Consider the following 12,321-nt stretch of genomic DNA (forward strand, 5'->3'; position numbering starts at 1 on the left):
GGTCAAACTGTCATGCGCACTTTACATGTTCTCCATGTAGGCTGCATAACAGCCTGCATGGAGAACATGCCCAGCCTCCTATTATCTGGCTGAGCGCCGTTCCACGGTGCTCAGACCAATCACAATGCTGCATTCACTGGAAGATTGAATATAATATAGCATTATAGCCCGCCGTAGCGGGCTATACCGACTGGTAAAGGCTCGCTCCAGTGTTAAAGGCCGAAGGCGAGGGCCTTTAACAAGGGAGCGGGACTTTAATAGCCGGTATAGCCCAGCTACGAAGGGCTATAAGGCTATTAGAACATTCTGCCACTAGAGGGCAGAATGTTCTAACAAATAAAACAAAGGCCTCTCGAAGCCCGTGGGGATTGAAATCCCCTCAGGCTCCGAGAGGTCTTTGTTCAAACAACATTGGAAGGTTGCTCTGCGGGACTTTACCGGCCCGTAGAAGCAGGGAGCTCTCCATTGTCTTCAATGGACTGCTTCACATTCCAATGTTCTAATATGTGATATTTTCTGGGAGGCATTGTAATGAGAAACGTAATATGTTATTTATTGTGGAAGGCACTGGGAGATTGAACATAATATGTGATATATATTGTGAGGCATTGTAATGAGAAACATAATATGTGATTTATTGTGGGAGGGATTGGAAGGATCAACATAATATGTGATAAATTCTAGGATGCAGTAGATGGCACAACATAATGTGTGATATATTCTGGAAAGCAGTAGAAGGTTAAACATAATCTATGACAAATTGATAGCTTCTGCCAGACATTGGAAAGTCAAATATAGTTTCTATTGTATTCTGTGAGACAATGTAAGGTTACGTTTAATTGTGATACATTTTGTGGAGGCAGTAGAAGATTAAAAATAATATACAATAGTGTCTGGGAGCAAGTGGAAGTTTTAGCACAAAATCTGATATTTTCTGGGATGCACCGATAGGTTAAACATACATTTTGATGGATTCTAGTGGCCCTGGAAGGTTCAGTATAATATCTAATAAGTTCTGAGAGCCAATGAAAGGTTAAACATAATATGCGACGTATCCTGGGAAACAGTGGAATGTCCAACATAAAATCTGATATGTTCTGTCAGGAAGTTAAATACAATATGTGAGTGATTCTATGAAGCAGTGAAAGGTTAGCTAAAGCATCAGATAATCTGTGGTTAACTATAATCATTCAATATTTTGTGAGGCCATGGAAGATAAACATTATTTGTGATATGTTCTGTGAATCAATAGATGGATGAATGTAATATGATATATGTCCTGTGAGGGAGGCAGAGAAAGGTTAAACGAACTATGCAATATTATTTTCCTTTATATCATGACTATCTCTATTTTTCAGCTTGTGTGTGTCTCTCTCTGTATGTGATGTTTTTGTAGGCATTGATTGGTCGCCTGCAGCTTGGGCCAATTTTCCTCCAGTTATATAAAGAAAATATTAGCAGATTTGAACCTCGCCCGTGCTGCTGGCCCAGACAATCTTCCAGCAGTAGTAATAAAGACTAGACCAGAATGGTGGGCAGAGTTTTTCGCAAAGATGTACCAAGTGATCTTGGAGACAGGAATTGTACCAGAAAGTTGGAGGGGTGCAATTATAAAACCAATTCATAAGAAGGGCGATCGGAAATTACCGAAGAACTACAGGTTGACAAATCTCCTAGATGTAGGGGAGAAAGTTTTTGCAAAAGTCATTTTGGGACTACTTCAAGAGTGGATGGAGGAAAATCAGATTATACCCCCAGAACAGGGGGGTTTTAAAGTGGGCCATTCCACAATTGACCACTGTTTTGCTCTCTGGTCCATAGCGCGGAAGTCGATCGAACAGCGGGGAAATTTATTTTCTTGTTTTGTGGACTTCCGTGCAGCTTTTGATCTGGTGGACCGGGAGCTATTGGGGGAGGCCCTAATTAGCTATGGTATCCCAAAAGATTTGCTAAGTCTGGTTCAAATACTCCACACAAAGAATTGGACCCAGATAATTGTAGATGTGGATGGAAGTTTAACCAGGAAGATTGAGATTGGAAATGGATTGCGGCAGGGATGCGTATTGCCCCCCCTGCTGTTTTCCTTGTTCTTGGCAGATTTGCCATCGACCCTAGAGACCGCCAACGGGGCAAGCCCAAAACAAGATGGTAAGCATATTGCATGTTTGCTCTATGCGGACGACCTGGTGATCCTGGATCAGACCGAAATCGGCCTGCAGAGGAAACTAAAGATATTTAACGATTATTGCTCCAAGAAAAAACTTGTGGTTAATATGGACAAGACAAAAACCCTGAGATTTGGCCGGAGGAAAGCTGGGTTTGTATGGTTTTTGGGGACCGAGAAAGTAGAAACAGTCACAGAATATAGGTATCTGGGAATATGGATTGAAAGAAATTTTGAAATGGCATACCCATCTAGATGCGTTAAAATTAAGAACATCAGCATCAATTAGCGGTTTGAAATTGTTTAACAAAACCTACGGTGCGATGTCAGATAGACCAGTGTTAAAAGCTTACTCTGCCATGGTACCTCCGCAGTTTCTGTATGGCGTGGAACTTCTATACTTGAGCGGCAAACAGGGCTGGGATATTGAGGAAGGCAAATGTTTAAAAAACCTATTCTCACTCCCCTTGTCGGCAATGGTACAGGCAACAATACTTGAGTTAGGACTGACCTCATGGGGCATTCTAGCCAGTATGGCTCTTCTCCGTTTTTGGCAACGCCTAGGAGTAGGTGAGAACACCAAAATATCACAATGGTGTAAAAACGAAATTCAGAACAGCGAATTAAAATGGGCAAAAGAGTCTAGAGCTATCATGACGAAACTATGTTGTACGATGAAGGTCAAACTGTGCCCCATCACTTATACGATTAATTGTGATAAGAAGGTACTTAGGATGTTGGGGAACGAAATATCGCAGGCACAGGATCAAAACTACCTTGCGAATAAAACCTCAGTACACTTTATGACTATCAATCAATCAATCAAGAAATTTGTATAGCGCGCTACTCACCCGGAGGGTCTCAAGGCGCTGGGGGGGGGAACAGCCAGGTCTTCAGTTGCCTCCTGAAGGAGCGGTGGTCTTGGGTGAGGCGGAGGTGGATGGGGAGGGAATTCCAGGTCTTAGCTGCCAGGTAGGAGAAGGATCTTCCTCCCATGGTGGTTCTTCGGATGCGTGGGACGGCGGCGATGACGTGGTTGGTCGATCGTAGTTGGCGGGTGGGAGTGTAGAAGGTCATGCGGTTGTTGAGGTACCTGGGGCCCAGGTCGTGGAGTGCTTTGTGTGCGTGGGTGAGGAGGCGGAACGTGATTCTTTTGCTGACGGGATGGCATGGAAAAATGAACAATGCTTTCCCTACGTTGACAGGTTACCCGATTGCTGTTTGCGAAGAGAGGTTTTAAGGGTAAGAATTGGGGTAAACCAGTGTTATGTAAATAATGTGGAAAAAGTTCAACGATTGATAAGATGGGAAGATGTATTTGCACTTTGGGCACTTCATGTGACTTGTTACATATTTTAATAGATTGCCAGAAGTTTTTTGATATTCGAATTATGCTTTTTAGACCGATTTTTAGGAAATATGAGATAAAATCTAGGGCCCAGGCTGTAACGTTGGTGACTGAAATGAGCCACTTAGACATTGCCGTTGCTATTGGGAAGTTCATGCAAAGAGTGAAGGCACTTCTTATTGGTTTTAAATGAGTTTTAAGCCACCAATAATTAATTAATTAATGGAGAGTGTATTAATTGTATGTGTTTTAAGATGTGTTTAGTGTATTTAAGGTTATGCAATTTTAGATGTATTTTAATTATATATGTAAGGTTTGAGGACCAATGGTCTAAATAAACGTAAATTGAACTGAACTGAACCGGGCCAATAACTCGGGTTCAGGGCCTTTAACAACCAGTAGAGCTCTCGGCAGCGGGCTATAAGGCTATAATAATGCCGGATGTACATTATGCCACGGAGGACGTTGCATGCACCTCTCTCTTGTGAATGCCACAGAACTCCGTGGTCATTTGACGCAATCTGCTATTGCTCAAGCACAAGTCGTCTTGCATACATAATAGACCAGAGTTAATGGTAATATTTGACACGTGTATCGCAAGCATAACTGACTTTCAGTACATTTTTTCTGACACAGCAATATGAGTTAACGCTTGCTTTGAAATTACAACCCTCTTTTGTCTTACACAGCCCACTGATGTCATAACGCTCTTCTGGTTCACACGCATGCTACCATGACTGATGCTGTTCGACTGTATTAACTAGAAATGCTTTAATGCACATTATGTCTTCAAGTTTAGTTTTCAGTCCAAAACTGGAAATGACTTCTAATATTTTACTGACTTTCAGTACATTACCAACAATCAGTATGGTTAATCATGTGCATGGCATATAAAGTGCAGATTCCGATGGCGCCACGTCTTGGTTCACAGTGAGAACATTAAATGGAGTGCAATATGGTCACATATCACTGCGTTTTCCTATAGTTTCTCTACTTAGTGGCCATTTCTCTAACAAGTGCAGAGGCCGAGTGTGTGTCGATACCTGTACACGGCTGCACTGTTAGGATGCGAGTAAGACTTTGGGCTGCCGGAAAGCAATTCCTGTTTCCCCACCTCATCGTTCACAGGTGTCCTCTATGCACAGAGATTATTTTTTTGCATTCCATCAAGCCTACCATAGCATGTCGCTCCAGCTGTTCACTACCACACTCTTGATGGCACCCAACCTGGTCTTCTAGATATGGCCAACTTTAGAAATATTTCAAAATCACTATATTCTGCTAAATGTAACAAGAATAGTGCTATGGTCCGATTGCAGCGATTAAAATAGGATTTTATCAAATTTCCGGTTCAGTCAAAGCTGTGAGCATGGTTTAGACTTTGACAGATAGGGTACTCCGCCACAAATGTGTAACTCGTCCGCCAAAGCGATGAGAGTCGGGCAGACCGTCGTGTTTTTGATGGCTGTGCCCCGTCTTGCTCTGCCGCCAGAAACTCCGCACTGACGGCCCATGGAGTTGGGGCCCGTGCTGTAGGCACATCAGACAACCCACCCTATTTAGATCAGATGGCCATTTTGTTTCTGTTCAGGGCTGCCAGGGAAAGCCTGCTGGTCCCAAAAAGAAAAAAAACTAAAAAAGGACCACCACACCCCGGGAGGAATCTCCAAATATTCAATGGGCATTATTTTTTTTGGATTTCCAAAAAGAAACTCACTGTTTTGGAGTTGCTTTTTGGAAAACAAAAATATTTTATGAGCAGCCGCCGGAAACATGGCAACCTCTCGCTAAACTTTCTGTTCCTTCAGAGGAGCCGCTGTGACATAGAGGTCCGGCAGGGATCCCAAAATATTGTGGGTTGTAGCCCTGCGGCCTGCCAGAGAGATGGAGGAAATGACCTGCCTCCACCACCCTGACAGCAGAAGCGCCACCTGTCTTAGTCTTCTTGGAGGACAGTGTCCCCCGTGGTGTCTCCATCGGTTGACTTTCGAAAGGCGGCTGGCGATGATCATGAGATCTGAGTGGATCTCTCAGTGACATTGATCAGTAAATCTTACCACCCTTCCTCTCCAGTCCTAAGACACGGTATATGGCTCACTCGCCCAGAATGCTTTGTAATGTCCTTGGCCTGACCTTTGACCTTTGCAAAGGCACTTTGTCTACATTTCTGAGGGGAAAGCTAGTGCCTCACCAGCCTACTCAGTCACCTAGATCACCTCTGCACAAGGCACATATTGTGCCAAGATTTCAGAGAAAATGTAACTGAGGAGAAATTTCTCTCAACTTTGTTCCTCCTCATTTCAACTCCGACTCCAAGCCTTGGGGCTCCCCTTCTTCGTCAAGTGGAAAAATAATCTCTAATACATGTTTACTCTCTCTTTCAAATTTTGAATCTCTTCACTATTCTACTTTCTTCTTTACACTCGCTGTCATCCAGGGAAGCTTGCCATTCTTCTTAAAGAAGCACTGGCAAAGCCAATAGGACTTGGTGGCAGCTTGCGCATTCCCTATAAAATTGCCCTTACCTGGCATGATAAACCTTACCTCCCTAAAACAATATTTCGCGCAAACATCGAAGCACTCTCCTGTTTCGAGGCAACATCTTTCTCACTATATTACATGATTCTTCAGTAATAATGTTCAAAGTACTTCCATCTGCTGCTGAACAGATTATCAAATGACAGTGCGCTGGTGCCTTGCTTTTGACCCCTTCTGCATTCCTGCATAAACTTTGAGTCTGCGTCTCATATGAAGCAGAGATTGGGAACAGTCTCTCATACCTGGGTGAAAAAGTCTTTATCTCTGGTGGTAACCACAACACCAGAGTCCAAGTTCATCACAGGCTTCAGCTTTACAATTTCCGGCAACATCTGGCCAGAAAACTCGCTGCCTCAACCTACTCCTCAGACTGTGGCACAAATCCTATCCCCAAATGAGAGTTCCCTGACCCCACTTTCAATTCAGGAACATGTTCTAGATACTGTTTTGAGGCAATATCTGTTCCAAAGACACTCTGCACAGATTGTGCTGGAGACTCCATTAAACAGATCCCCCGCCCCAGAAGAGAACTGCCTCCTCTCCACTTCCGGTGAAGTATCCTGCCCTCAAAGTTGTGTACGGTCCCGGAGTTGTCTCCAGAACCCCGAACCCAAAACGCGATCCATTGTGATATATCGTTTCAGCTTTCGTCATACGTTCGCACAGGGATGAGGAGCTGTCAATCAGCGGGCAGTAAGGTGAGCTAGAGACCCTTGACCAGAGTGGGTTTCCAGCTCCTGTGTGGAAGCTCTGCACCACTGGAGACCTTTTAAGATTTTAGCACCTCCCCAGGTCTTGTTGGGCTGCTCCAGATGACTTTGTGTTTTGCTCTGGGGCAGGGTAGGGATGGCTCATCAGTGGCCATAAAGGTGGGGGAGGGGAGTGCCAGAGCCCTGCCCCTCCCCAGATGTAGGACCTTTTAAGGATCAATTCCCTTCTTCCTTCCACCGTCGCCCAGTAGAAATGATTCCATCGTTGACAGGTCTGAGTCTCCCTTGTGGCAACTTTCAAGAATAATGCCAAATACATCCACTAGATGTTGTGCAGCCCTCCAGTGCCCCTAGCTACTCACAAGCCAGCAATTGCCCCAAGATTTAGACCAATCTCTTATTGACAATGCAGAAGGCTACAATTCAGAGTTTTTCTTAAAGCACATGTATGCAAAAATGTCCTCTTTCCCCAACTTCTCTTGACTCCTTCCCTTGTAGTGCTAATATGCAACTTGCCATCTACAACGTTCCCGACGCACTCTCGTAGACCTCGGCAGCCTGTAACAACATCGGCTTACCCATCTCAACAGCCCAAATCTAAAACTCCACAGTTGACGCAGTGTGTTTAGCCAAGACCATATTCCTCCATCATTGTCCAAGTCTGCATCAGCACCAGAAACAATTTACTTCTGCAGTGCATGCTATATAGGACGATAAACATAGACATACAACATAGCACAACCTTAAACCACTGCCTCAGTTAGCAGTGGCATGTAAAGCCAAGCACCCATCTCCAACTGGCTCACTTACTGGCTCCATTTCAATGCGCTGTGTTGAAGGTTTTAACCATAGTTGTGTGTCGTTACATGTCTTGCTTGAGGTAGTCAGGTTCTAAACATGTCCTAAATCTTTTGCAGATTGACCAAGATGGCCTCACGCTGCCCGAACGAACACTCTACCTTGGACAGGATGAGGAGAGCGAGAAGGTAAGAAGACCGCCATGCTTGCTTATACTGTCAACGAGGAGTCCTTACATGTCATTGGTGACCTTTTGCTGACCATACCATTTCTCACCCTTGCCACCTATGACCTCCACCCACATCCATCCTCCTGAGGCAGGGGTCACACAGGGGTCCTAAGCAGGGTGCCTGCAGGCTCCCCTGCATTTCTTCCTCTATACAGGGTGGGTTTGCATCTTTGCATTATCAACCCCTCCCTTCATCAGGAGAACATCTACCATTAAACATCTTCAAAGCTGGCATGATACTTCATATCAAGGGTGAAAACTCCAACAGGACTCCAGAGACTAATATCAGCACAATAGTCGCGTAGTAAGGAAAGCTAGCTGGCGGAGAACAAGCAGAACATGTGAATCTCAATAGCAGACCACCGGTGTAATAAAAAATTGATTCATGGATACAAAATGCACCAGATCTAAACAAAACATTATTCTCTAGACCTTTGTGGCTAAAAACATTCAGTCGCCAACATGGAGGAGTGCGGTTGGAGCCCCTTGTGAGAGTGCGCTATAGAAAAGTTTGAGCCATGTTACTGTGTGAAATGGTGCACATTGAAGGAACAATTATGTAAAGCTGGGAATCATAGAATGCAGAATTCTAGAACAGTTCCTGCTGGAAAGTGGAGACCCCACTGGTGGTCTTACAGCAGGATCTCCGTCAGTCGGTAGTAAGTGTGGGACCTGATCCAACCTCGTCATTGTGTTTTCTGGGCGCTCAGTCTCATTCGTCGGGATCAATAGTAAATTTGATTGTGTAAGATATAGGAACATATACCCACTCTAAGAGAAAGATATGTGATACATATTTACATGTACAATTGCACAAATTTTATCTGGTCTATGCTTGGGATGATGTTCGCGTCTCGAAGTTGCACTCTCTCAGATTATTTAAGATGTAAGGTAACAGTGTCGTTGTTTGATAGACAGAGAATCCATACTGTATAGGTGTCAACGCACCAATGATAGATACATAGGTGACGGACCAGACCACATGTAAAGATCCATGAATCGTGGGTTTCCGCAGGAGTTCTCGAGACAGACCGTGCTTGGAGGTGGACGTCTACGGATCTCAGGAAGTGCCCTCTATGGGATTATAGGTCTCAGACCATATGCCCTGTTCCAAGCTTGCTCAAAGTTAGCTAGAGAAAGGAGGGTGCCCATTGGATTTGTTGTCACTCATTAAAACATATAAAGACAAAAGTCTGTTAAGCAGCAAAAAAAATTCAGAGCTACATTCTGAGCCAATTATGTAACACCGGAAGTGACGGAATTAAGTAGCTTTGACTAGGCCTGAGTTAACATGATGATTGTATTGACTGATGGGATGGTGAAGCCAGTAACCAGTATAATGACCCTGGGTTTGCTTTGCATAGAGATGGTTAAATTATTGTAGCCTTACATAGGTTACACCTGGTATGACCTATGGTATGTTATTGATCATCTCTGCATGAGAATGTCTACTTTACATATATATGGCTACGTTCAGACATCTTTTTGTGATGAACAAGCTGATCATCACTCGATCATATGTATCGATTGTTTCGCTTCATGAAAAGTAAAATTTAAATTGCTGTAGAAAATATTGAATTTAATGGAAGAGGCAATACAATACATTTTTAATGTGACGCTCTTGGGAGGGGTGATATATTAGACGGAGAACTACATCCCCGTACAAAGTAATCCCATCCCTTACACTCTAGTGTAAGTGTAATCGAAGATCGGTTTACAAACATTATATTGTCTTCAATTTTAAGGACACGAATTCAAGGGTCGCGAGAGAGTAGTTAGACGTTAAATAAATCATTTATCAACTTTTCTCGTACTGGGGATTGCTGGAATTGATTGAATTGAATGTCATTGTGAAATTGAAAATAAAATAATTCGCTGTCATTGTGAAATGGGTTTTTAAACACAAAACCAGGTATATTGTTTTTAGCTTTGCTATACATGTAAACAAAAGATTCAGTGAAACCAGATTATATCATACTGTTTTTACTTTATTAATAATAATGTTATTTAAATAGCACCTTTAACCAGATTTAGATAGATCATGACACATTAGCTGAGAACATCGTCTAAAGTAGCATTCTTGTTGTAGAGGAGAGTGGATGGTCTAGTTCCCAGGTGACTGGTTTAAAGAAGCGTACATGGTCTAGTGGAGAGACTAGGGTGTAGTAGAGAGTACGTGCTATAGTGTAGAGAGAGCGTTGTAGAGGCGAGCACCGGGTCCAATGGAAAGTGGATCGCAGAGTGGAGAGGCGATGGTCTAGTGCAGGGGGCATGGTTTAAAGAAGCGTACATGGTCTAGTGGAGAGACTAGGGTGTAGTAGAGTGTACATGCTATAGTGTAGAGGGCGTGTTGTAGAGGCGAGCACCGGGTCCAATGGAGAGTAGATCGCAGAGTGGAGAGGCGATGGTCTAGTGCAGGGGGCATGGTTTAAAGAAGCGTACATGGTCTAGTGGAGAGACTAGGGTGTAGTAGAGAGTACATGCTATAGTGTAGAGGGCGTGTTGTAGAGGCGAGCACCAGGTCCAATGGAGAGTAGATCGCAGAGTGGAGAGGCGATGGTCTAGTGCAGGGGGCATGGTTTAAAGAAGCGTACATGGTCTAGTGGAGAGACTAGGGTGTAGTAGAGAGTATGTGCTATAGTGTAGAGGGCGTGGTGTAGAGGCGAGCACCGGGTCCAATGGAGAGTAGATTGCAGAGTGGAGAGGCGATGGTCTAGTGCAGGGGGCATGGTTTCAGAAGAGTACATGGTCTAGAGGAGAGACTAGGGTGTAGTAGAGAGTACGTGCTATAGTGTAGAGGGAGCATTGTAGAGGCGAGCACCGGGTCCAATGGAGAGTAGATCGCAGAGTGGAGAGGCGATGGTCTAGTGCAGGGGGCATGGTTTAAAGAAGCGTACATGGTCTAGTGGAGAGACTAGGGTGTAGTAGAGAGTACGTGCTATAGTGTAGAGGGCGTGGTGTAGAGGCGAGCACCGGGTCCAATGGAGAGTAGATTGCAGAGTGGAGAGGCGATGGTCTAGTGCAGGGGGCATGGTTTCAGAAGAGTACATGGTCTAGAGGAGAGACTAGGGTGTAGTAGAGAGTACGCGCTATAGTGTAGAGGGAGCGTTGTAGAGGCGAGCACCGGGTCCAATGGAGAGTAGATCGCAGAGTGGAGAGGCGATGGTCTAGTGCAGGGAGCATGGTTTCAGAAGAGTACATGGTCTAGAGGAGAGACTAGGGTGTAGTAGAGAGTACGTGCTATAGTGTAGAGGGCGTGGTGTAGAGGCGAGCACCGGGTCCAATGGAGAGTAGATTGCAGAGTGGAGAGGCGATGGTCTAGTGCAGGGGGCATGGTTTCAGAAGAGTACATGGTCTAGAGGAGAGACTAGGGTGTAGTAGAGAGTACGTGCTATAGTGTAGAGGGAGCATTGTAGAGGCGAGCACCGGGTCCAATGGAGAGTAGATCGCAGAGTGGAGAGGCGATGGTCTAGTGCAGGGGGCATGGTTTAAAGAAGCGTACATGGTCTAGTGGAGAGACTAGGGTGTAGTAGAGAGTACGTGCTATAGTGTAGAGGGCGTGGTGTAGAGGCGAGCACCGGGTCCAATGGAGAGTAGATTGCAGAGTGGAGAGGCGATGGTCTAGTGCAGGGGGCATGGTTTCAGAAGAGTACATGGTCTAGAGGAGAGACTAGGGTGTAGTAGAGAGTACGTGCTATAGCGTAGAGGGAGCGTTGTAGAGGCGAGCACCGGGTCCAATGGAGAGTAGATCGCAGAGTGGAGAGCGATGGTCTAGTGCAGGGGGCATTGTTTCAGAAGAGTACATGGTCTAGAGGAGAGACTAGGGTGTAGTAGAGAGTACGTGCTATAGTGTAGAGGGAGCTTTGTAGAGGCGAGCACCGGGTCCAATGGAGAGTAGATCGCAGAGTGGAGAGCGATGGTCTAGTGCAGGGGGCATGGTTTCAGAAGAGTACATGGTCTAGAGGAGAGACTAGGGTGTAGTAGAGAGTACGTGCTATAGTGTAGAGGGAGCGTTGTAGAGGCCAGCACCGGGTCCAAAGGAGAGTAGATCGCAGAGTGGAGAGGCGATGGTCTAGTGCAGGGGGCATGGTTTCAGAAGAGTACATGGTTTAGAGGAGAGACTAGGGTGTAGTAGAGAGTACGTGCTATAGTGTAGAGGGCGTGGTGTAGAGGCGAGCACCGGGTCCAATGGAGAGTAGATCGCAGAGTGGAGAGGCGATGGTCTAATGCAGGGGGCATGGTTTCAGAAGAGTACATGGTCTAGAGGAGAGACTAGGGTGTAGTAGAGAGTACGTGCTATAGTGTAGAGGGAGCGTTGTAGAGGCGAGCACCGGGTCCAATGGAGAGTAGATCGCAGAGTGGCGAGGCGATGGTCTAGTGCAGGGGGCATGGTGTAAAGAAGAGTACATGGTCTAGAGGAGAGACTAGGGTGTAGTAGAGAGTATGTGCGATAGTGTAGAGGGCGTGGTGTAGAGGCGAGCAGCCGGTCCAATGGAGAGTAGATCGCAGAGTGGAGAGGCGATGGTCTAGTGCA

The 12,321-nt window shown here is 45.3% G+C and overlaps 1 protein-coding gene across 2 annotated transcripts in view; it reads left to right on the top strand.

Annotated features, from left to right (window-relative positions):
• ECEL1 (endothelin converting enzyme like 1) overlaps positions 1 to 12,321 on the top strand; it is a 565,411-nt gene that overhangs the window by 400,497 nt on the left and 152,593 nt on the right. For both annotated transcript variants that reach the window (XM_085635691.1, XM_085635690.1), the window contains exon 4: positions 7,678 to 7,746. In XM_085635691.1, coding sequence (XP_085491817.1) covers positions 7,678 to 7,746 — 69 coding nt within the window. The remainder of the gene's footprint in view (positions 1 to 7,677; positions 7,747 to 12,321) is intronic.

The sequence above is a fragment of the Triturus cristatus genome, chromosome 11 (genome assembly GCF_964204655.1).
Source record: "Triturus cristatus chromosome 11, aTriCri1.1, whole genome shotgun sequence".
Lineage (NCBI taxonomy): Eukaryota > Metazoa > Chordata > Amphibia > Caudata > Salamandridae > Triturus > Triturus cristatus.